General features: G+C 36.8%; 1 protein-coding gene across 8 annotated transcripts in view; it reads left to right on the top strand.

The window, feature by feature from the left end:
- Window positions 1-27,020, top strand: part of LOC128855685 (bestrophin-1) — an 84,624-nt gene that overhangs the window by 24,303 nt on the left and 33,301 nt on the right. For all 8 annotated transcript variants that reach the window (XM_054090806.1, XM_054090811.1, XM_054090807.1 and 5 more), the window contains exon 2: window positions 23,864-24,136. In XM_054090806.1, the coding sequence (XP_053946781.1) occupies window positions 24,066-24,136 (71 nt within the window). In that variant the 5' untranslated portion in view covers window positions 23,864-24,065. The remainder of the gene's footprint in view (window positions 1-23,863; window positions 24,137-27,020) is intronic.

A 27,020-nucleotide genomic window follows, 5' to 3' on the forward strand; every position in this document is an offset into this window, starting at 1 on the left:
GTGCATGTCACCTTTTTGCACTTACAAGCATTTTTGCAATCCACTTTAGTCTGGATGTATATATGTATGCATATACTTGTATGCCCTGCAGGAAAATACACTTATCGGTGGTTCTTTTTTTTATAAGCAAATGGTGAATTATGCATGATTAGATTAACAAAACCAAAGCAAAACTGAGTCTTGTCGAGGAGGCCCTATGCTCCCAAGTGGGGTGGACAAAGAAAAAAAAGAAAAAAATGCTCTAAGAAGGAATTATGTATCAAGAGGTCCTCGTGGCATCAAATTTCCCATAGTTAGGAAGCAAATATGTTGTTTTAAATTTGACCACGGCTTAATTTTATCATATTTGAAAACCCACATTCCAACAGAGAGATCTTTTTTGACTCAAATCAGCAACCTCGTAAGAACTCACATTCAACTCACGAGATTATTTTGTACCTTATCTTTAGATATTCGCTCCAGGGTAGGTGCATATAAGTGCCTATAACATACACACCACCTGGTTCAAAAAGTTCCCGAAATATATTCAGAAAATTGAAAATAAAAGTTTATTCTTCAAAAGTGATATTATCGCTTTCAAAATGCTCGACATCAACTGCAACGCACCTATGCCCGCGTTTGAACCAGCTTTCGAAACATTTCTGGTACGCTATTTTCTATGTAGCCCTCAGAGCCATCTGCGATTTTTCTATCACTTCCATTCGACTGTTTCGGCTGTTAAAACGGGATCCCTGTAGTGGATTTTTGACTCGACCAAACAGAAAAATCTCACAGGGAGCCATATCAGGGTAATTCCATGGCTGTTGGATGGTATACGTTTCGTTTTTGGACACAAATTCACGATTGATGGTGGCACTGTGTGTAATCATGGGCATAATCCACGTGTCATAGCGCCCAAATATTAGTGCTTACTAACTGTTTGATCGTCTGACGAAAATTCGCGGTGTGCAATGCCGTTTTTTTATAACCTTGTTCACTTCGCTCAGGAGTAAAGGACCTCGACAAGTCTCTTCCATCATACACGGTTCTGGGCTGTTTTTTTTTGCCCTGCCCCTTGTGATGTCTACTAGCTCGCGCAACATTGACCTTCAACAAGTAATCTGTGGCCGACCGCGACCTCTGCTCCCTTGCGGGTTGCAGTCCAGTGCCCTTCTCGTGACGCTATCTGGTGGCTTTGTAAGCGTGTGACCTATCCATATCCACTTTCTGTATTTAATTTGCCATAGGATAGTCTCCTCATTTGTTGATTTCCACAGCGCCTCGTTGCTCATGGTATTCGGCCAGAATATTGTACAGATGATGCGAAGGTATTTGCTGACGTAAGATTGTAGCCTCTGGATGGTGGTGTTTGGGACCAGCCATGTTTCACTTCCGCAACCCAATACTGACCTCACACGTGAGCTGAATATTCGCAGTTTAGTGCATCTGGAGATTTACGAACTCGCCCATACTGTATGCATTCGCCCGAACGCCGTCCTTACTTTGACTCTTCATCTGAGTCTTCATCTTCTCTTCGGCGAAGCCCAGATCTTCGAGATGTCTAGTGAAACTTCATACGATGCTTCTTTTGGGCAGAATCAATTGGCTCATAACGTCGTCTAAGACAATGGTGACGAGAAGGGCCGTTAGAATCTATAAAAACCATGAGCATCGCTTTATTTTTTGGCTGCAAACGAAGTAGATTTTTTGGTTTTGGTTCAATAGGAGCTCTCCACTCACTCGTGTGATGTCTGGATTACGTGTCGTACCCATAAACCCACGTCTCATCTCCAGTAAAAATGCATTTGATGAGTGTTGGATTCGGCTTCAGCCTTGGAAAACATGTATTTTTCGATACGAACGCCCTCCCTTTTTTGCATGGAATTCAGGTCCTTTCCGACCAACTTTGCAGCAACTCAAATCATTAACTATGTCTAAAATAATTTCTTGAGTGGATCCCTAAGCAATGTTTAAGTCCTCTACCAGCTCGTTGACGCTTAATTTGAGGTTATTGAGCAACTTTTCTTTCACTTTATTGATGTTTTCAACAGTTTTCAATGTTGACGGTCTAACACTGTGTTCGTCATCCTCGATGGACCTACGGTTTCTTCTGATGCCGTCCTGCCCCTCGTAAACGATTGTTTTCTTTAGAGTATCATTAACGAAAAAGGGTCTCAATATTTATAAGGTTTTCACACCATTTAAACGATTTTTAACACAAAATTTAATACAAACTCGTTGTTGCGAATTCAAATCCATTTTTAAAACTGTAAAAAATCGAAAAGTAGATTTCGGGGGTATATTTACTTAAACGGCGTAACTTTTACAAATGTCAAGGAATGACGATAAAATTTTGGTAGGAATGTTAATCAGAGATGAGGCAACCTAACAAAAAAAAAACAAAAGAGTACTCAAATCAGTTGACTCAGAGCGTCACTTGGCGCCAGTTCCGGTAACTTTTTGCTCAAAGTGGTATATGCATCTATGTATCTGTATGAGTCGTTCCTACTTATTCCTATTTACCCTTCTGTCCGCATCCCTTTTATCTTTTTAAAACGAATGCAGCCGTCATTTCCTCATTGCAATGTAATTTACTTAATACAGTTTCATTTTCATTGTCAGCTGACTTGTTGTGGTTTGTGATATTCATCTGCCAACTCGTGATACTGCAATTTGCACAGTGAGCCAGCCATCACCGCTAATGCACGCGATGTCAATACGATTAAATATTTGTGGTAACGTGCAGTAGGTGGCTATGAGTGTGAGGATGTATTATAATATACAGGAAATTACATTGTGACCCGGTAGAAAAAACCTGAACTAAAGGAAGAAATTTGTGATTCATAAAGAACGAGTACAGAATGCAAAAGTGTCATATCCGAAAACTCTGTGCCCCAATTTCAAGGTCACTATTTGGGAGCGGAATGATTCCGATGCAGGATGGGAGGCCCATAGAGTAAAACCGAGAATGATAGAAACAAGGTTGCGCCCATCAAACGTCACGTCGCATTAGCTGAGTTGTACAGTGTTGCCAGCCATTTGCTCTTCGCAATAAATTTAGTGCTTTTTTATACCCAAAATGCGAAAATTTTTGAGTTTGGTGTTTGTCACTCTGAAAAGATTTTAGTGTTAATCAATATTTGTTGGTTCTTATAAAATTTGATATTTTGAAAGTGAAAATTTAATATTTTGCTCCTTTTAAGGTTACGTTAGAATATTAAATATTTTTCTCTGAACTCTTCTTAACATTGAAAACCGTTTTACACATTTTGAAAAGCTTTTGAATTTACTGAATGCGAATAAAAGCCATGGAGGTGTAATAGCTTCTTCCGGTCCTCAATCCTTAGTGGGACATAGGGCAAATACTGAAGAAACCATAACTACATTTTCAAAAAAACAGTACCTGATCTTGTTACATAACCTCAAATAAAGCAAAAAAGTCGTTGTCTTAACAAAAAACTCATAAATTAAATTGTACATAACCATAACACATTTATTTAAAAAAACGCACATTTTAAAAACAATTTGTCACTCATACAAAGTTCTTTAAGTAATTCAATAAAAATTTGGCATTTTATTTTCTTTAAATGGGTATTTTAGTGCGTTTTTATATCCAAAGCTAGGGAACACTGCAGTAGTAAAAGAGAGATTTGACTGCTGAAAAGAGAAGAACTCCCACATTAACCGCAATCGGAGGCAATGAGACCAGATGTTAAAGAAGTAAAGCTAAATAAAACTGAGGGAATTATTGAACTAATTTTGAAAAAAATTATATTTTATAATATTCTAAACATTACATTTTAATTAGAATAGGCTAGAAAAATGTCATAAAGAAAGAACTAAAACTCCGAGAGTAAATAACAAAAAAAAAAAAAAAATTAAATAAAGTTACGAAAATTGAATATGTCCATACTGGTGCTAATACGACGTCACTCATTGTCAAATTTGCTGAGAACAAAGTAACGGTATCACGATAGGCAGCATCTCATTATTCTTTCCATCATGGAGTAAAACCATCAAACCTTTTTATTCTCAGGTAAATATTTTTCCTATGGCCGTATTAAGTTTGCACTTTTTGGCTGAGTGTTTTTAAAATGAGGAGATTTTTATTGGAGTGAAATATGTATTTTGGGAAAATTTAGTAGTTTTGTGAATGATAATTTTTTAGAGCACTAGCTCTCTCATGAAAGGGTCGCTTAGACCCTCTTTTAGGAAACTCCAAATAAAATGTTCGCAAATGCCAAATGATCTACAGGTTTGAAATGTTCTAAAAAATTATTCGCAACAAAATTTCACTAGGAATATTCTCATACAAAATCTGTATCTTATATATAAAATAAAGTCAACTTTTTGTGTGTGTTCGCTAACCGGCCGTGTCTTTGCACCGAATTAAACCAAACTTACACACATTGTTAAGTAGGTATTGAAGATGGTTTACGTATAGTTTGGATGCCTATTGGTGGATAGGGCTCGAGATATAGGTCAAAACGTGGACCCGGCTAACCTTCAGATGTGTATGTACAATATGGGTATCAGATGGAAGCTGTTGGTGAATGCTTTAGTTCAGAGTATTTATCATGCCGCTCCGTGACTAGGGTCTCGAGATAGAGACCAACGCGTGGACCCTAGAATGTGTTTGTACAATATGGATATCAAATTGAAGCTGTTCATGAATGCTTTAGTACAGAGTATTTTTCATGCCGCTCCGTGACTAGGGTCTCGAGATAGAGACCAAAACGTGGAGCCTAGAATGTGTTTGTACAATATGGATATCAGATGGAAGCTGTTGGTGAATGCTTTAGTTCAGAGTATTTTTCATGCCGCTCCGTGACTAGGGTCTCGAGATAGAGATCAAAACGGGGAGCCTAGAATGTGTTTGTACAGTATGGATATCAAATTGAAGCTGTTGGTGAATGCTTTAGTACAGAGTATTTTTCATGCCGCTCCGTGACTGGGGTCTCAGATATAGGTCAAAACGTGGAGCCGGGTAACCTTTGGTTGTGTATACAATATGGGCATCAAATGAAAGCTGTCGATAAGTGCTTCAATACGGGGTAATTTTCATACCTATTGATGACTAGAGTCTCGAAATATATGCCAAAACGTGGAGCCGGGTAACCTTTGGTTGTGTATGTACAATATGGGCATCAAATGAAAGCTGTCGATAAGTGCTTTAATACGGGGTAATTTTCATACCTATTGATGACTAGGGTCTCGAAATATATGCCAAAACGTGGACCCGCCGTGTCTTTGCGCCGAATTAAACCAAACTTACACACATTGTTAACACTTGATGATCATGAAAAACGAAGATTTTTTTTAAATTTCAAATCAACGCAAATGAATAACTAAGAAACAATCGTCAAAAAGAAAAAAGGAATTTATTAGTTTTTCAATTGACAATCGCTCACGTGCTTATATTTTTCTTATACATTTAGGAATTTTCACGTGGTGAACTAGAATTAATTAATGTAAGTTTTCATCAAATTTAGTGGATTTATTTTTTCGGTTCATATGCGATAAACTACGTTGCACCATGAGTGAATCAAATGATAAAAAAAAAAAATAAAAAAACAAAAAATTTAATCCACAAAGTTTCAGAATACCATAATTACAATAATGTTTATTACAGTACAAATGCCAAGACAATCGCGTATTCATATTAGTCGCTCGACAAATAATAATAGGCGCATGAGAAATGCTCGGAATAACGCGACATCAGAAGAACGTCAAGAAGAAAATGAAGCAAATCGGCAACGAATGGCACGGTCCAGATCAAATCGATCAAGGGGCATCAATTTGAACAAAGCTGCTATGTAATGGAACTAGACTTGTAGTCAAACGATTGATGAATAATGTTATCGAAGAAACTATTTTAATTGGCAAATTCAAGAATGAAGACGTTCTAATACCGAGAATTCCAATGATTCCACCTGAATTGCCATTTGAATTCAAGCGTTTACAACTGCCCATTCGTTTAGAATTTGCAATAACTATCAATAAATCACAAGGGCAAACTTTAGAAATATGCGGGATGAATTTAGAAGAACCAGTATTCACCCATGGTCAACTATACGTTGGCTGTTCACGTGTTGGGAAGCCAACAGCATTATATATTTACTCAAAAACAAATAGAAAAGCAAAAAATATTGTTTATGCCAAAGCGCTTGAATAAAGAATAAAGAAATAAATAATATGAAAACCATATCTTTTCTGTTCTAAACCATATCTATTATATTTTAGTGTGCCCAGCGAAGCGGGCGGGGTTTGCTAGTACATGTATAAAATTTCACAGAAAATAAAAAAAGTTGAAATTTCGACTCAGGCTACATATTTTCCTTTTACACGCATTTTAACCCTTTTTTCCACATATTCTAAAACCTCACAGCCAAAAAGTTACAAACTTAATGCCATAACTTATGACCATAAAAACAAAATTTACATGAGAGTGCAAAAAGATTTGGAGGTTTTACGGCATGGGTCTGGGTCTTTCATCTTGAGTTGGAGACATTCCGACCCCAAAAATGCTATGGCTGAAAAATGAAAGCATAATGTAACAAATCTTATCTGTTGCCCGATCATTTACTGGTTCGAAACTCTATAAAATTTACATTTCGTAAGCGCTAAAGCAAAAGTATAATTTTTTTGAATATTTGTGAAGAGAATTAAAAGCGGAGATTGAACTATATCGACCTGTTCACATTTTATGTACGGTTTCGCACTGGTTTCCTCAAAGTTAAATAATTAGTTATCATTATTCCATTCATACGCCTGCTGATGTCCGTGAAATAATAAGAAAAAAAGACGCGAATTGGGGGCAAGTACAAGTCAATGTTCGCCATTAAATCCAAGTTTCAAATACTATAGCCCAGTGTTGGATAATTGGCCTTATTCGCAGCATCTGGTGCCGTGCGATTTCTGTTTGCTATCTAAAAGTGGCACTTGTTTCGAATAAACTGACAGAAAAAGATAATGCAAAATTGTTGCGAACAATGGCAGCTTCGCATGGCATAACGGGCAGGGTATCGCCAAATTGATCGTAAATTTTGATTTTGAATGAATTTGTATTAAATACAAAAAATTATTTTGAGCAATGGAAATGTTTATTTTGGCCTTTACGCACTCCATTCCATGTCTATTTATATACTGCAGCTGCCAAGCTCACAAGTGTCAATTATGACTGACGTACAACGCTATTTCCAAAAATTGTAAGTCTTCCGATGAGATGATTAATTTTGCGCCAATTTGTAATATGATTTTTTTCAAACTTAATTTGGCCTTAAAAAAATGATCTGAGAATTTATTTATTTATTTATATCAATAGTACAAAATAAGACTAAGGTATTTTACTAATACTTCAACATTAGTATATTTTTACACCAGTTCATTAACATATCAATCCAATATATGTAGCTTAACTATAATAATAAGAAGATAAGGCTTTGATAGTAGGAAAAGAAAAGAAGGATTTAGAAAGGAAAAAAACGAAGGTAGTAATTAGAGAATGTAGAGCGGAATTTAATCCCCTAATTTAATGGAATCAAACCCTTTTAAAGTAATTATAGACTTGTGCCCTGTAGTTAAATCTGTTAAAAGTATTTGTTTTACGTCATAAATGTCACACTTTAATTATGTTTGTAAAATTTTTTAATAAAAATATCAAAAATCAATAATCAAAAATCTTCCTCAACCAACTAACTAAGGAACGAGCTCGTTGTGAAGGCCACTAGTGTACTATATTAAAACAAATACCAGTCTAACGGTTAGACGCGATAGAAGTGAAACCTTCCGTAAAACGAACTGAGAGAGTATGAGACGAAAGCAGCATTAGGAGCGGGATAATTATAGGTTCATTATCATATTGCTATAAAGTTCATATTTTATGTTCTTCATTTTATTATTATTCATCCTCAATGTTTTCAATTTCAACAAATGATACGAGTGAATAGCTAAAATATGATACAAATGCTTTGGTTTCGATGTTGTCAACATATCTTTGAAATACCGCGTCAATTGTTGTTTTTGATCGTGTTGTCGATTCAGTGCGATTGTTACACATTTTTAAATTGAATGTTGTATTGAGAAAGTCAATTAAAGGAAGCGCTGTGTCCAATGCAAAATTTACATTAAAATCGCCACTTAAAATCATTGGAACTTTATCGTAATCTTTTCTAAGTATCCGCGATACTTCTGGTGTAGGCTTTATTAAATTTTCGTGAATGAATTCCGTGATGCTATTTATTGATTGATTCGGTGAAATATAAATTGCCACAATTAAAACTGTTTTTCCATTGCTCAATCTGGTTTCGCATGCACATATTTCTCCCACTTTAGAGAGCTGAACAGACAGTGATTCTAGTTGATGTACATTCAGATCTATCTGTGGAGTTACAATACGAGCACCGTCATTTTAATTGTGGTATATTGCAACACCGCCTGCAATTGCGGTAAATATTATATTTAAAAATGAAAATATTTACGAATATAAAAATACGGACGCAATACAGCACACGTGGTTGCTATTATGAGCGTCGTTACGCGTATATTACACAGACGTACTAACATACACACAAACATTCGTAGGACTCTTGGACTAAGCAAGTATTAGGTAGTGTAGTATAGGTATAGGTGCCTTCTCGCTCACCGTGTCTCCGTAATACGCAGGCGCGCACACATACGTACTAGCATACATACAAACATACATACGTATGACGCTTGAACTAAACACCAAAGCAAGTAATAGGCAGTGTAGTATACATACTAAAATACTCACTATACTAGCGTGGCTCAGCAGTACGCAGCCACACACATATACGTATATCAACATATAACGCTTCGTAGCCAAGAGTGTCGCTTTTTCGTTTCATCGAGTCTCAAATCACTCCCAACGATTCTAAAGAAGTTTTCACTTCAAAAAATAAAACTCGATATTAAATAACACTGTGCAGCAGCATCTTTGCGGGCGCAATAATTCCAACGCCGCATGAAAGGCCTCGACTCATATAGTAAAACTTTATGTGTGGACTTACAGATTATTTGTACAAAGATTGTGTTTGAGGGAACCACTTGTGAAATTTTATGGCAAATAATTTTCTTGAACATTTTAACCCTCTAGCGACCTTCAAAATGCCATTTTGTTAGAACTTTCCGAAAAAGGCGCTAAGCGACCCTTTCGACCCTAAAGTTTTACTATATGCATTTTAACAGCATATTTCTCTCCGATTCGTATTTTAACTCTATTTTTCATTTATTCTAAAAACGCTTAGAGAAAATATTGCAAGTTTAAAATGGGCATAATAAAGGAAACAATGCAAAATAATTTTAAGGCTTTACTATATAAGTGTGGCCCTAGATCTTTCGTCCAGAGTTGAAATTATTCCGGCCCCGGACGTCATGTGAAATTGTGGAACAAATTGTGGCTCAAATTATAGATTACATAACCAAATGAACTTTGAAAACGGACACTTTAAATATTTTGTTGTTGGTGGAGGTGTACATAACAAGGCATAGAATAACGATTACGTATTGGAGAACAATGACTATCTTGTTTTTGTTCACGTTTTATTTTATTTATATAAGTCAAATATACGACCATAGGTTATTTTTACAATGATTGACCGTAAGAATAGCTTACATATTTAAATCATCATTCAACCTAACATTGAATCCAAAGTCCGAATAAATCCACGGCAGACAGAACTCTGAAAAATATTCGACCAAAACTTTCACTGCTCGCTGATTTTAACTCTCCTGGTCTAGTCAGACTTTTTCGATTTTGGGCGTGAATTTAGCATATTTCTATTGTAGCTAATGACTTGAGCTTCCAGGTAGCTCCCTAAAATTTAATTTCTATCGATATAAGGAAATAAGCTTGCCAAAAGCATCCTCGAAAAGCACGAAAAAAGGCCAGACTCAGATGCCCAACCGATGGTTTTAAAAAAGGTCCCCCACGGAGGGTTGAACTGGAACTGAAATATTTGGCAATGTATGTATAAGTATTTAACACAATGTTCATTTGTATGCATATTGAATTTCAATTTCCCAGAATTTTATTTCTTCTGATATCGCAGCAATGCGCGAAGGATAGGGTAAAATTCACATACATGCATACAAGTGCATAACATGAATATCAGTTTAAATGAACTTGACCTGTATTTTCAAAGCGTTGGATAAATATGTACATACATATGTATGTATGTATGTATGTATATATGTATGTATACTAACACTCAAAAACAAACCGCAGGGCACCATTGCGTCATATAAATATGTACACATTTGTATGTATGTATATACGTACTTATATATTCTCATAAGCGGCATTACTGCATAGCAGATCAACGCCAGTTTTCGCATGCGTTTGTTCTTAAATTATAAAAACAACAACACTACAGACGCGAAAAAATACAATATTCCGACTACCTTTGGGGCATAAAACTGAAGCAAATGTGCGCAGATAAAGAAAAGTGAGAATTGATGCGTTCATAATTATATTTACATACATATATGTATGTATGTACGTATGAATATAAATTATATTATAGGTATGTATGTATGTATGTCTAAACCCATGTTCAATGAAAAAATTGCCGACTGGTCATATTTTGGAGGACGAGTACGAACGTATGACTGAATGTAAAACTGAAATAAGGAATACTTTATTGGCCAAAAAAAACTTTTTTCTTTTTTTCAACATTTTTAGTCTTCTTTTAGATCGCTACATTTAATCAAATGTTTCTCTAATTTGAGATGATCTTGAAAAAAAAATAAAGAGATTAAAAACATTATCATTCAAAAATGTTTATTATTTAAATTTGTTTAATTAAAAAAATGAAATAAAATAACATGAAAGAGAAACCAAAATTCAAGTAATTATTATTACTTTTGGGGACAAATAAAAAGAGTAGTCAAAACTATGATACAAAAATTTTTTGCTGAGTATATTTTGATTGGGCCTCAACAACTGCGTCATTACTATTATTTATGTTTTGCGATCTGGATAAAGCAGTGAAGCGAATGGGTTCGGAAGTAAAAAAGGGCGAAACGAAGCCCCCCAAAAACTACGCTTTATAAGTCTCTCATTAAACTCCTCCGCTTGTGTGGCGCAGAAGCACGAAAGATCACGACATTCACTGCGTTCCCACTACAGTTGGTTCTATGTTTTGCCGGATGACCCGGATTTATATCCGGCCAAGGACCGTCACTCCATCAGTATTCCCCGTGCAGGTTTGGGGAAGTTTATGCTGCTACAACAACAACAAAAACTACATTCAATGAGGTGGCCCTTTAACTAATCGAAAGGAAAACGCTGAGAATTATTATTTATCTTTGCGTCCAAGATGAAAATTTTTCATATATATTTTTTTAACTCAACCATTTTAATGCGAAAAAGGCGGCTGCCGTAGCCGAATGGGTTGGTGCGCGACTACCATTCAGAATTCAGAGAGAACGTAGGCTCGAATCTCGGTGTAAGACCAAAAATGAAAAAAAAAAAAAATTTTCTAATAGCGGTCGCCCCTCGGCAGGCAACGTCAAACTTCCGAGTGTATTTCTGCCATGAAAAAGCTCCTCATAAAAAATATCTGCCGTTCGGAGTCGGCTTAAAACTGTAGGTCCTTCCATTTATGGAACAACATCAAGACGCACATCACAAGTGGGAGGGGGAGAAGCTCGACCGAACACCCAAAAAGGGCATACGCGCCAATTATGTATATATATATCGGAAGATTTCTAATTTTTGCAAATGACGTCGCCAATCATATTTGACCCTTGTGAGCCAAGGCGAATTGAGTACTATAGGTTGCGTATTCCCAAAACAGTAACTTTATTTTTCGCGATTTTGACAAGTCAGACGTCAGTTCCCTTACCAAAACAAACGAACAGACTAAACAAGAGGAAGAGAAATTATATGTTTGTGAATGTGTTTGGTTGTTTCCATTGCTTTCATCTATTCTTCCTCTTCACAAGGAACTTATTCCCCTTTTCTTTTGTTTGTTTATTCATGAGCTCTGACGACACAGCGGCGCAACTATGTATTCTATTGTCCTTGCTTTTGAGCTAAACAGCTGTAGTATACAAAGAGACTAGAAATAGAGTGCGTAATAGCTGATGTAAGAAATAATTGTTTATTAAAAAAAATCTAATATTGAAATTTCTAAAACTGCTCCGAAATATCAAAACAATTCATGTAATCTTGAATGTGTTAGTGAAAACTAGCATTGCATTCAGTCTTTCTTGTTATTTTTTTCAAAAGTTTTATTATTTTTCATTCACAATAGATATTAACTGTCATATTTCGGCAGTGTTGCCTTCCAAAATTGAGCCAATCAGCTTAAATTATTTTAATTAAGTTTTGTTTTCAATCCGCACTAGCTAGACTTAATTATGGATATAATTCCGAATTAATATTGTAAGAAAGTTGTTAAAAATCAAAATTGGATGATTAATTTTGCGCCACCAATTGCAACAAGAACTATACAACTCGAAAAATGCAAAAGAAAAAGAAAAATCTTATATATAAAAATGAATGTTTGTCTGTATGTCATCGATGAACTGAAAAACTACTGGACCGATTATTATAAAAATTGGTATATAAAGGGTTTTTCAATTGGTGCGGGTCGATTTTGGCGCCCTGTGGCAGTCATTTTGTTTTGGTGACATCTATCAAATCTTTTGTTTATTATTCAGTTGTTTATGCCAAATCATCATGGTAAGTTACATGATTAAACAGAACGTTCAAATGATAAAACTTTATTATCAAAATGAGTGTTCATTAACGCAAACGTTGCGCGCATTGCGCCCATTATTCGGTAGACGTGGTGGCCCTTCAAAGTCGACACTTCAACGTTTGGTGGCCAAATTTCAGACGACCGGGTCAGTAAACAATCAGCCAACACCCGTACGTTCAAGGAACGCAAGATCAGCAGAGAACATTGCCGCGGTCCGTGAAAGTGTACAGCAGAACCCGAGGCAGTCTATTCCTCGCCGTGCACAAGAACTTGACCTTTCGCAGACTTCAACTTGGCGAATTTTGCGTTGGGACTTGGGTCTACACCCGAACAAGATCCAACTGACCCAGGAGCTCAAAGTTGATGACCATAGACAACGCCGTTTGTTCGCTGACTGGGCTTTGAATCGTTTGGAAGAGAACCCCAGTTTTGGGCGAAAAATCATCTTTAGTGACGAGGCGCATTTTTGGATCAATGGCTGTGTTAACAAACAAAATTGCCGTATATGGGACGACACCAATCCACACGAGGTTCACCAGGTGATAATGCATCCTCAAAAAGTTACCGTTTGGTGTGGATTTTGGGCCGGCGGCGTCATTGGTCCGTACTTTTTTGAAAACGACGTTGGTGAGGCGGTCACCGTCAACAGCGAGCACTACTCAACGATGATAACCAATTTCTTATGGCCCATATTGAACCATATGGACCTAGACGACATGTGGTTCCAGCAGAACGACGCTACGTGCCACACAGCAAACGCCACGATTGACGATTTCAACATCTACCCGCCCTTATTGAAAAACCCATTATATGTATTTTTCTACGGAGAAGGTTTGTAGAATATGCTCATTGATGCCACTCGCCACCAGGTGACGCTGCAGACTAGCAACTTCTGCCCCGTTCAACCGATTGTCATAAAAATTAGTATGACCATGTATTTTTACACAGAGAAAACCAACATGCAACATCAGCAAAAACTCTGGAATAGGAAATGAACTCCAAACGTGTCAAATTATCATATGGGACGAATGTACAATGTCTCACAAGAGACAAGCATTGGAAGCGCTTAATCGTACACTGTGAGATTTGAGAGGAAACAGACGGATCTTCGGTGGCGCACTCATTTTATTGTCTGGTGATTTTCACCACCCGCTGTTGAACTTAATGCATATCTTAAATCATCAATTCTATGGCGTCATTTACAGAAATTGATTTTGAAAACTAACATGCGTGTACAACTACAACGGGACGCATCGGCTAGAATTTTTGCAAAACAATTATTGGTTATTGGAAATGGGCGAATGGAAATTGATGAATCTACACAATGTATCACCCTGCCAGCAAACTTCTGTAAGATCACAGAAAGCATCGACGAATTAGTGCAAAAAGTTTTCCCAAACATTGCACAAAACTTCAAAAACCATCAGTGGCAGCCAAAAACATCGATGTCAATACTATCACCTTCACCATTCAGCATGGAATACCCAGTGAAATGATAACATATGTATAAGTCCATCGACACTGTGGAGAATCAAGACGAGGTTGTCAACTATCCAACTGAATTCTTGAACTCGCTTGATTTGCCTGACATGCCGCCGCACGTTCTTAGATTGAAAATTGGCGTACCCATTATTCTCCTTCGAAACATAAATTCACCACGACTTTGCAACAGAACCAGACTCTCAGTCAAGAAAATGTGGATCAATGTTATCGAGGCAACAATTTTGACTGGAAAATTCAAAGGTGAAGACGTACTGTTGCCACGTATCCCAATGATCCCGACAGATATGCCATTCGAATTCAAACATTTACAGTTCCCGGTGCGACTCGCTTTCGCAATAACTATTAACAAAGCACAAGGACAATCGTTCCAAGTGTGTGGATTAAATTTGGAGAATCCAGGCTTCTCACATGGACAGCTCTATGTGGTTTGCTCACGTGTTGAAAAACCTTCTGATTTATTCGTCTACGCCCCAGATGGAAACACAAGAAATATTGTGTATCCAACAGCACTTCAGTAAACATCGAATTGAAACTAATCTTTCTAATGTCACAATTAGTTGAATATTTGTGTACTGATTTTTCTTTAAAGTTATTTTTCTTAAATTTATTTTAGTTGTTGGCGTAGCAAGGCGCGCCGGGTACAGCTAGTATTTCATAAAAATTTCGAAATATCGACAAAAATTCTGAATAAGCAGTTTTGTAGCCAATTAAATTTAGTTTCTTTTGCTATGTAGTTTAAAGGAGCTAACATTTCGGGTTGATTTCTGAATTTATATTATGTTTTTTTTTTTGGTTTTTTTTGGTTGACAGTGTTATACATTTTCTTCGATATAACGAATGTTACACATTTTTTTTAAATGGAGAAAATGCACAAGATCGCCTGCAAAAAAATTTAAAATCAAAGCAATTGTTTAGTCAATTGAAACTTGCATTTTTTTATACCAAAATTAAATGGGCTAAAAAACAGCATGCCTAAAAATCTTTTAATTATTATTTTTTATTTTAATTTTGCGCAAAGTTTGAAACTTTAAGTTACATGGCTTTTGCTTTGGCATAAACAATATTTTTTTAATAAAAAATAAATAGTTCAAAGACTGCAACTGCTGTTATTGCGAACACAAGTGTAGTTACCATTAAAGTATTTTCCATTCGCTTACTTAAATAAAAATCGAACCATATTCTTATATATATTTAAGTATAATTCCCTTTAACTCCGGTTGGCACGTAGGGCCAGAATAAATTATAAAAGGGCAATAAATAACTGATTCATTAATTATTGGAAATTAGAACAATTAAACAAATTTTTTTTTTTAATAAGAAAATATGAATTGTTTATCTCTAATTGTGTGTGGTAGAGACAAAAATATGTGGTAAATCTACTTTGGCATATATTTTTAATTAAATGATATACACACACATATATAGACATAAATGTGTTAATGAAAAAACAAATAAAATAAGAAAAAGATAGCAAAACCAGTTAGATTAATTTCAATTGCAAATTATTCTCGAAGTCAAGTACTGTCTTTAGGTTTTTATTGCTTCGAAGACTTGCGATAACTGTTTTAGCGCCATAAAAAATCTCGCAAACAGTTTTATGAGCTTCACGATTGCAATGACAATTTGCTTAGCATTAACTGTTTACCTAATTTTGGCGACGTGACAGAGATTTTCGCTCATTTTGAAAGGAAAACCCCCATTACCGTGATACTTTTAAACCGGTCAGGTGATATCAGCAGCCAGGGAGGAGTCAAATTCGTGGTGATAAACTGTCGAAAAAAATGTTAAGTGTGTGATAATGCCATTTATTGCTGCTGTTAACCAATACTATTTCGGAACTGAATTTCGGAGTTGGTGGCGGTAGTTTTTTCCTGTTAAATTTTTTGCACAGCGAAATGCGTGTTTACATAGGCTGTTAAGTAAAAGCTGCGCTTGAAAAAATTGCTTCCTAATTTCCTTAACTGGTGCAAAATTAATCATCCAATTTTGTTTTTGAATAACATTTTTACTAAATAAAAACAAAATTATGTTGACTATTAGAAATCTTTATTTTGACCTTTACTGCAGCTGCCACGCTCACAAGTGTCAGATATGATTGACGTACGACGCCATTTGCAAAAATTATAAATCTTCCAAGAGGGTGACAAATTTTGTGTCACCTTGATTTTTCATGATGAGTTTTCCACTCGTTTAGAAATGCTTTGTATGCTATGAAATGCTCCCCTTCACTTCAGTAGTGCATTCCCTACACCATTCTAATTTATTAATTAAAATTAATAATTTATTTGTTGAAATTAAAATGCAGCATCTCACAAATGATAAGACATGGGGAACTATAGCAATACCTTGAGCGCTAATTGAGCATTGAATTCATTTCATTTTTCATGTCACTTTTTTCCCGTAAAAATTTATTAATATTTATTAAAAACTTTATGAATTCGCATGTAACATGGAATAATGCTTTTATTTATTTGTATTATTTTGTCTATTACTTCTGACAGCCACGCTGACGCATGCTACAATACAAACACGAACAAACAATACTCATATATGTATTTATATGTATGTATGTATGTAGACGTAACTAATAATTCATGTCATTTATATGGGTAGACCGACCTTTAGCTGCACCCACGCGAGCACAACGTCAAGTAGAGTAATAAAAGCGCGTTGTTGACATTCGATTTTTTATATTTTTATTTTCTTTTTTTCAATTAAACTCATTCAAAAATAAAGTGTATGGCAAACCATTTAAAAATTGCAATACTTTTAATAATATTTTTTCTAATATGAATTGACTAAATTAGGTTCTATGCGTTTGAAAAGTAACTCATCAACAGCACCTCTAACACCTATTTATAAAATTTCAACACAAAACAACAACACAAAAAAAAAGCTATTGAAAAGTCTAACTGAACTGAACCGAACTGAACTTTCTATGCGACGCGCTTTTCAACTTCAAATAAAAAGTATTTGCTTTGTTGATACCAAGCAGGGGAAAATAGTGGAATTGCTCTTTCGTCGTTCCCACGTCTGTCGGTTCTGCGTTACCCGAACGACTCGAACTTAACCGGCCGAGGATTGTCACTCTAGCAACACTCTCCGTACATGTATGGAGAATGTTTATGCTGCTATAAGAACAACAAAAGGAATTGCAGTCCCTTAAAATTCACTCGTGGTCAATATAATAAATATAGTATATTTTGACTAGTTTTCACTACCTTTCATTTTTTAATTTTCACTAATTTTTCATAAAACTGTAATTTATTCTACAAAAATATCTAAATTTTTTTATGAAAACATAGTTTACTCAACAATTTTCATTAAAATTTGAAACTTTTTAATCAGGTAGACAGTTTTATAGCCCATCCACTGTGTCATGTTTGGTTTGGCTCAAAATTCTCCTTGATTTTTGGTCATTCTTGTTCTTGGCGGCGTTGCACATTGTCTCCATATAGCGAATGCACAACATGTTTTTTATATGAAGAGAGCTCGTAACGGGAGACAGTTCGAGACACTTCAGATTTGAACAATAGTGCTCGAGGGCTGTATTTTATATTAGTTTGGGGGAAAATGAACCCTTTTTTGCGTAAAATTTTTACGCACATGGCTTAAAACGGTCTTATGGCCGGTGTTTAGCTCCTGGATGATGCTACGACTATTAATATGCCGATCAACTTCGTTTATTTCTGTAATTTTAAACATTTTCAACATTTTCTTTAAAATCAAAAATACCTGAACGGAATCAATGAATCCAAAATTGCACGTAATTAGCTATGACAGTACCGGCATCATAAAAAATTTGTCCAGAGCACAGGAAATAAGTGTGTACATAACACTGATACGTCCATGATATTCATCAGTTGCTGTGCCTCGAAAGGCGAGCCATAAGGAAAATATATGTCCGGTTAAAACAATAGATGACATCTACCACATGCAACAACGGAATCGAAGAAATTCTTCACAGACCAACCGTAATACGTTTTATTAAAGCCCAACGGATTGGATGGTTTGGGCACGTGCTGCGCATGCCGAAAGAGCGAAACGCTAGGAAAGCTTTTAATTCAACCCCCATTGGCACCCCAAATGACATCAAATCAGATCTTAAGGAAACGAACGTACACAACTGGAGAGATGAATCCGTAGATAGAATAAAGTGGAGAAAAATTGTTGACGAAGCTATGATCCACGACAGTAAACAAAACTTTTACATTCGATATGTGTCAGTCCTCAGAAACTTCTCTAACGGTGATTCGACGGTTGGCCAATACCATTTTCTTCACTTTATCAATTTTTTCGTCTGTTGTGGAAGTGCTCGGGCGTCCGGCGCGCTTTTCGTCGTTCACATCTTCCCGGCCTTCTGAGAACATTTGGTACCACTGATAAACGTTGCTATGACACGGTCAACATTCGGAATGCATCCGCGCACTTAATTTCGTTTTTCACACAAAATTTGATACAGGTTCTTTGTTCCATCTTTTTGAAAAGGTAAGAATCGAACACAAGTGCAAGCAAAGCAGCTGTCATTAACTGAACATTCAAAATGGCCGAACTCGTCGGCATGAGTGAGAGACTTGAGTACCAACATATCGCCACAAAGAAATCAAAATTCAAATATACGTAACCCGCGAAAATTCAAAATTCGCGATACTTTTTGAACACACCTCGTATACTAATTGCAATTATAATTATTTTAATTGAATTAAATTCAAATTTTAAGGAGTTAAGAGTAGTCAGAATTTTCAAAATATTAGTTTTTTCATTTTGCATTTTCTTAAAGTGTAATATCTTAAAAACGTTGTGTGAAAATTTGAAGTGAATCCGACAAATAACAATGGGCGCTCGGGCTCTCGATAGCAAACCTTTAAATGCGTTTTTCTCAAAACTCCTGATTACTGTAACTTAAAACCCGCTTCGTAAATTTCGATTAAATTTGTACTGCTTTTGAAAAACATAAAAAACTCGTGCTTCATCGAAGGATTTTTTTTTTCAAAATTTCGATTTTCTTTAAACAATTAATTGTTGCTTTTTTTCTCGGAAATCAGAAAAATATTTCCTGAGGCCGTCATATTGTTAGTTTTGAAAAAAAAACTTTGATCAGGCACAAGATTATCTATTAACAAAACTAATTTCTTTGTCCGATTGATTTTAGATGAATTTCTAAGGGCTTGCGATGATCACCGCAAGGGACTTCTGGAGAAACTGGCTCCACACAAACAGCGATAATTTTTACAATTATTAATTTTTTGTTTTTGATATTTTGCTAAAGTCAAGCCGAAACATGATCTATTAATGCCATGTTTTTATTTTTGCAAAATAAAGCAATTGACTAGCTAAAAAATATTTTTTGAAAATTATCACTTTTTCGGGCCTCTGATTACCCCTATCCCTTTAATTAAATTAAATTATCATTTTTAATGGCATCACTACATCACTAATCAATCTATGCCAAGGCGAGTTGAGTACTGAAGGTGGCGTTTTTCCAAAAGAGTTACTTAATTTTGCACGATTTTGACAAGTATGACGTCAGGCTCTTCTCCAATACAAAAAAACGAGCAAAACAAACAAAAGTAGGAAAAATTACATGTTTGTGAAAATTCAGTGAATGGTTTGGTAATTTTGTGATTTGAGAGATTTAAACTAAGCAAAATTGTGTTAACAAAAGCGTTTTAAATTGTGAAAGCAAAAATGAATATATCGCACCCTAAATACAAAAGGGTCACAACTCAAAATGTACCATTTGCTCAAATATGAACGAGACGTTATCAATAAAACGGTCCGCGGATGACATATGGCAAAAATAAATTTTTTGTTTTTTGGTAGGACTGTTATAAGCTTACATGGCAAATTTCAGCGTGATATGTCACATAGTTTGTTTTCTGTGCTACTGTAAACAAGTCAAGCTCGAGTGTGGAAAATTTTGAGTTGTGACCCTTTTGTATTTAGGGTGCGATATGGTAAAGCCTTCAAATGCAGTTTTTTGCGTTTTTATACGTATGACGTCGTGACAAGAGTGATTGTGTGTGTACGAATTCTTGTATTGGTTGTTGTTGTTGTGGCAGTATAAACACTTCTCATGCATGCACGGGGAAAAGCTGTTGGAGTGGCAATACTTGGCCGGATATAAATCCGCGTCGTTCCGGTAACGTAGAACCGATTGTCGTGGGAACGCTCTTGTATTGGTAGTATCTGTTGTTTTCGCCTACTCTTCCTCTTCACAAACAAGTAATTCCCCTTCCTTTTGTTTGTTTATTCATGTAGCGTGACGACACAGCGAATTCGGAAGACGCAACCTGGTATTATATCATCCTTGGCTCTATGGAAAGATTTATATTTTTTGTAAATGGCGTCGTACGTAGATCATATTTCACACTTTTGAATTAGACAGCTGCAGTATACAAACAGGCATGCAATGGAACACATAAAGGTCAAAATTAAGATTTCCATCAATCAAAATAATTTTTTATTACTTAGTGAAAAAGTTGAGCAAAAACCAAATCAGATGACTAATTTTGCGCCGCCTAGTAGCTCAGTTTTGCGATTGTAGATTTTTGTGGATATAATTTGGCGACGTCTACAATTGCAGACCTACAGCCAAAATGCCATCTAAATAATTGCATTCATAAGAAAGTTTGTATTTTAATATTTGGCATAGGCTACCTGTCGTCTGTCGTTTGCCATCGTCAATGTGTATTTTTATGTACGATTACTTGTTGCCTTTGTTTACGAACAATGCAACGCCAAAATGAGCCTCATGAATTTGTGTTTACTATTTGAAAAATATGCGAGTACAAGTACCCGGTTCCATATTTGAATATTGAATATTCGCTGTTCCTTGCATACTAATTTATAAATGCGACTATAAAGTGAAAATTATCAGGTTCAATAATCTATTTTTTATTGGGATATGAATTGCCTCTCCACTTATATGACAATCTATTTTATACACACAAATGGAATGCCTCTCTAAATTTATATTTTTGTATACTTGTAGGTATTTTGTCATAGCCGTGCAAATAATTTTAAGTGTATTTCTTGCCATTTATATTCATATATACAAACATACACACACCTTTGTCATTACGCTTGAGTGGGAAACTTAGTTAAAATCCGCCGCACAGTAGTGTGCAAATGTTGAGCATTTATTTTCATAGCCAAGAAATGTAGCCTACTTGCATCCTTCATACATGTGAATTTTTTTTTTTTTTTAAATGAAAACCTTTTTGTAAGGTATTCTTGCCTCTAATTCGTACAAGTTTTGCCGTCGATTTTAAAATATATTAACTTCCGCTCAAACTAGAGACTGAAATTCCCAGCAAGGCATTTTAATCCATGTTATGATCCGTATTATTGACCTGAGTCAGAGACATGGCCACATAAGTTTAGTCCAATTTAGTCAAACGGCCCAACTTGAAAGATTAATCGTATTTTTCCGTCTTACTTTCGTTTTTCATCCAGAAAACACGTTAGGGCTTATTTTTGGGGGAGGACAAAAATAAAAGTATATTTATATATTTTTTATTTAATATTTATTTTACACAGAATACAGAAATTTAAATTCATTCAATTGCAGTCTTGTCATCTTCTTCTGGAACATCGTCAAAAATAAAATTCTGAATTATGTTCTGATAGTCTACCAAATCCATTTCCTGTTGAATCATTGATCCGAATCTCTCATGGCTTGCGATGTAGCAATTGTTAAATGAATACTTCTTGTCCAAGTAGCCTGCTCGTAGTGCATTGGAAACATCACTATCAGCTATTTTGTCGCATGAATTTTTTAACCAATTCACAACTTCTTGTAGGGCTGATTGTACAAAATTACCTCGCTGATTTCTCACCATTCCGCTTTCAATATATTCATTGATTTCCAACCGCAAATGATCCTTGAACGGCTTCTTTGTTGCAATATCAAGTGCCTGGAGATAACTAGTCATTCCTGTGGGTATCATTATTTGATCAATCTTCCTTTCAGTGGATTCGAAGGTAACTGCAAATGATGCAAACTGATGAGCTCGCAAGAGCTGGAGCTACGCAATCAAATGTTAGTAGCTTACCCACAATCCACATTGCGCTCTCAACATGTAAAATGATCATTGATCGAGAATTTCACAGCATTGCTGATCGGAGGTGGCGAGTGGAAACTACTTGCGTTACGACCAGACAAATCTGGACAGCTTACAATCTAAAACAGACAAAAACTCTTATAAGGCATATAATATCTCTTTTCACCGGCAACTGCCTTTTGGGTACTCATGCACGTCGGCTCGGGGTTTTTCAAAACGATCTGTGCAGATACTGCGAGGACGAAGATGAGGACGTATCGAGCAGGCATTTGCTGTGCAGTTGTCCCGGCCCAGCCAGAAGTCGACTCGCTCTTCTAGGCTCGGAAAATCGAATCTTTCATCAAATTCTCGAAACGAATTAATATCTTTGACCAAAATCTATAATAAAAATCTCGGTTAGGTGGGGAAATCATATAATCATTTATATAGGGTGTTTTTTTTAGAGGTTAGGTTTTCAAGTTGGCACTACTTTTTTCGTAGATGGTCTTTTTGACAGCTGTTACTTGATTTATGCTGTTTGGTTTGCCATTTCATAATGAATAGACTTGCACCTGAACAACGTTTGCAAATCGTGCAAATTTATTACGAAAATAATGGTTCGGTTTGCGCGACGCATCGAAGAGAATTTCGTTCAGCGATGAAGCTCACTTTTGGTTGAATGGGTATGTCAATAAGCACAATTGTCGCATTTGGAGCGAACATAATAAGCCATTGCTGAGACGCCGTTACTGGAGGCTGTGTTTCAGAAGTGCATACCTCTATATAATCGGTCGATTCCTATTTAATGCACGACTTCAAATATAAATTTTATAAATTAAAAAATTAAATATATTTACTTACATTCTTCAATTTAATCACCAATTTTTTCTAATTCAGAACTTTAACTCAATTCGCAAATTTTAATTCGTGCTTATTTTTACTTTGCCTCAGCTGTTTTTCTCACTTGCAAATTCTTTTTCCAAATTTACCCACAAAAACTTGCAACTTTCCCTCAGTTGAATGCCATTTTGCTCTCGCGCTTTCCCCTACTTTGCAAGTTGTTTGGGTACATGAACGCCAAAACTTTATATATTTATAGATTGTAGATATTTGTAAAGATCCAGCGGCTTCGTTGGCTGGGTCATGTCGTCCGAATGGATACAAACGCTCCGGCTTTGAAAGTATTCGATGCGGTACCAGCTGGTGGTAGCAGAGGAAGAGGAAGGCCTCCTCTGCGTTGGAAAGATCAGGTGGAGAAGGACTTGGCTTCACTTGGTGTGTCCAATTGGCGCCGGTTAGCACGAGAAAGAAACGACTGGCGCGCTTTGTTAATCTCGGCCAAAATCGCGTAAGCAGTTATCGCGCCAATTAAGAAGAAGAAGATATTTGTAATAATTATTACAAATTATTTCCTTAACGAACAGACCTTAAATAAATAAATATGCATATTAAAAATTGAAAGTGCCAGTTAAATTTGACAATCGCCCGTAATAAAATGAAAAAAAAAAATCATAATTGCTCAATCATAAATATTTTCATATTATTCACTAAAACAGAATATATACATATTACTTAGTATATTAATTCTCATATTACTTTTATTTTCAGTTATGCTGCCCCACTTGAAGAGGACTTTCACGCCAAACCAACAGCTCGCACTCATTGATATGCCGCCGAATGCACCTATTTTGTGACAAAACGAGTCAAATTTTAAATGCAACTGCAAAAAAAGCTCAAATAGTATATTCTAAAACGTAAATTAATATAAAATAACCAATTGCGATAATTAAGAAACCAGAAGTGCGAAAAAATGACAGTAACCTATACAGCAGAGGTGGCAACCTGTCGAGGTTTTGGCTGCTTTCTTAAATTACTGCGAAGGTAAGTGGCTGAAGTAAAAATGTGCACTTACGACATACATACAGATATGCACATATTTAGATGTTTTGCAATAATTCTAGTCTAAGTATGAATTATCACACCTCTATATACCATACACATACATACATACATTTAAAGGGAATATTAAAGTAATTAACACCCAGATGAATGCAAATACAAGTCAAGTCGGAGTCGAAAGTACTAACTAGTCGCGAAAATTTTCCATTACTTAATAAAGAAATTCATTGAAAAAATGAATGTAATGGAGAAATCAGTAATATAAGTGAGGGGGTTCCCATTGCAGTTCCTTTTAAAAGTGCGAATGAGTCAAGTTGCAAATAAATCATTCAAATTGCTACGAACGGAACAGGTGAAATCAATCAATGCCACCTGTAAGCTTTCGTTTTCGATTCCACATAGGCTAACGTTGAAATTGAAATTTGAAAAGGTCGAGCCAAGGAGCACCAGGAGATTTGGCGGCTCCTAAAACACTCAGACTAAAAAGCCCATTGTATTTAAAGCTCTGGAAAGAGGGTAAATAGTAAAGGAGGGAAGGAGAAAAGTATCAGAGAAAGAGATAGGAGCGAATAGAGACAGAGATAGAGATAGTTAGTCCTGTGAGAATTTTCCAGATTCTTTGGCAAATCTGTAAATACCCTCAATTTTAGAGAACGAATATTACTCATTCTCACGACATCGAAACCCAAAATGCTCAGCTTTGCTCTAGCAAAGCACGACACTCACAGAGAAAGTGCTCAGTGCTATCCGCCTCCTCCACGACAGGCACATTGAGTCCTCAATGATTCCAATGGTGGTCATATGCTGATCCCATTGGTTGTGTCCTGTAATAATACCGACCATCAACCGAACGTCTTTCCTTCCAAGTTTCAGAAGAAAGTTTGACAGTTTTCTGTTCGGACTTGTCACAAAACACTTTGCAGTTCTGCAGCGATCTAATCCGGACCATCGCTCTTTATATATGTAGATTGCCTACATAAGCGCTGATCCAATTCATGATTCCTGCGGAACTTATCCCGATTGTTGGCTCTGGCCTTTGTGGGGGAACCGCTGATCTACGGTTGGCTAATTCATCCGCAATTTCGTTTTCTCGAACACCGGAGTGTCCCGGAACCCATATAAGTACAAGCCTGTTTTGCCTTGCGATAGCATTAAGCTTCTTCTTACATTCTTGAACAATCTTTGATGTTTGCTTCGCGTTCTCCAGAGCATTCAGTGCAGCTTGGCTGCTACTGAAAACTCCAATTTGTTTCCCGCTCCATCTCCTCTCAATTATCCATTCGGCTACTTTCAGAATGGCAAAAACTTCCGTTTGGAAAACAGTTGCCATTTCCCCCATAGCATAGTGATACGAGTACTTATTACTATCGTTTGAGTACCATCTGGCTCCAGACCCTATTTCATTCTTGGACCCATTGGCTGAATGGCACACGATTTGGAAGGCCTCTTTTTGCCCACTTTCTCGAGCAGCCGAGTGTGCACAAATCAACAACTTCACATACCCTCATAGATATCATTCCATAGAGTTGAGATCATGCAATCGTGGAGGATTATAATGTAAATTTATACGCTTCTGTTATAAACGGGCTGTGTCGTGGATTTTTCTACGTTGCCGTTTTGCATTGATACCAAGCAATGGCTCCCCTATGCGATTAATCGCCAGGGTGTGAAGGTCCACGGATCGCTGATCAGCGCACCTTATTAGTTTGACGCGGGATTGAAACTATCCCGCATCCGAGCAATTCGACGGAGGTCCTGGATTCTCTTTCGGGATGTTCCTGTACACCTTCCACAGACGTCTGTTTATCAGGTCCGAGTTTTCTTGAGAGATCGCACCATTGTGGGAACTACAATCAATCACCGCCCGTATGTAGCTTTCTTTCGCTATTTCCGCGACTTCTTTGCCGTGACATAAATCGTCTGAGTAGCGAGCACCTAGGTTCTTTTGGTTACAACCGATACCCCTTCACTCGATCTTTTGCGCATGCCTTGCGCAGAGTCTATTTTGACCGGGAGAGGGTTCGTTAATAAAGGCTTCATCCCGCGAGTCTTCATCCTGCGAGTCTGACTGTTACTCAGTCCTTCCAGGATCCTGAAGGCGGATCGCCTAGTACAATAGTACCTTTCTGAAGCACTTATTTGCGTCTGCGGGTGGGTACTACCCAGGGCAGTGATAGTATCAGAAGGGCAGGCACCAGGAACTATTGGCTGAACTATGTGGTCCGATGCTGCCGACGTTGCTCTGGGTGTTTCTCCTCCCAGAGTTCCCGTGTCACCTGGAGTGACAGGGACAGCAAGATCCGCTTGTCTTTTGACTGGGAAGATCTTGCTTCCCAAGAGTTGTGTTAGGAGAACGGGTCTACTGCTGGCACCAGACGTAGATGGAGTGTCGTCCCCAACTTGTCTTATGACAGTGTTGGGATTGTTACTATGGTGGCCAGTAAGACGCCTCGCTGCCGTAGAGGCAGAGAACTAGGCCATGGCTTAGCCACAGGCTTCTTTGTGTGAAACGTCTTTTTTGTAGAAAGACATAACCTTCCCGAGGGATTGGGTCTTGATTTTGTTGTGGCATGGTTTTCCGAGGCTAGAATTTTTTTATTCATTTCATATTTCATAATCAACCGCGCTGCTCGACGTGACGAGCGTGGTGGACTACGTTTTTTAGGGGGGTGGGATAGGGGAAACGTCGACTATGGCAGTCCTCTCTGCCATGGCAAGGTCATTCTATCTCCTGAGGTGACCCAGTTTCGGGAGGGCGCCGTTAGAATACTGCCGGATACCTCTGACTGCAAACCATCCATTGGGCACGGTGACGCGTAACACCCTGGATTAGGGGGGGGCAAGGGAAGGAAATGATGGGATACCA

This window comes from Anastrepha ludens, chromosome 2 (assembly GCF_028408465.1).
Source record: "Anastrepha ludens isolate Willacy chromosome 2, idAnaLude1.1, whole genome shotgun sequence".
Lineage (NCBI taxonomy): Eukaryota > Metazoa > Arthropoda > Insecta > Diptera > Tephritidae > Anastrepha > Anastrepha ludens.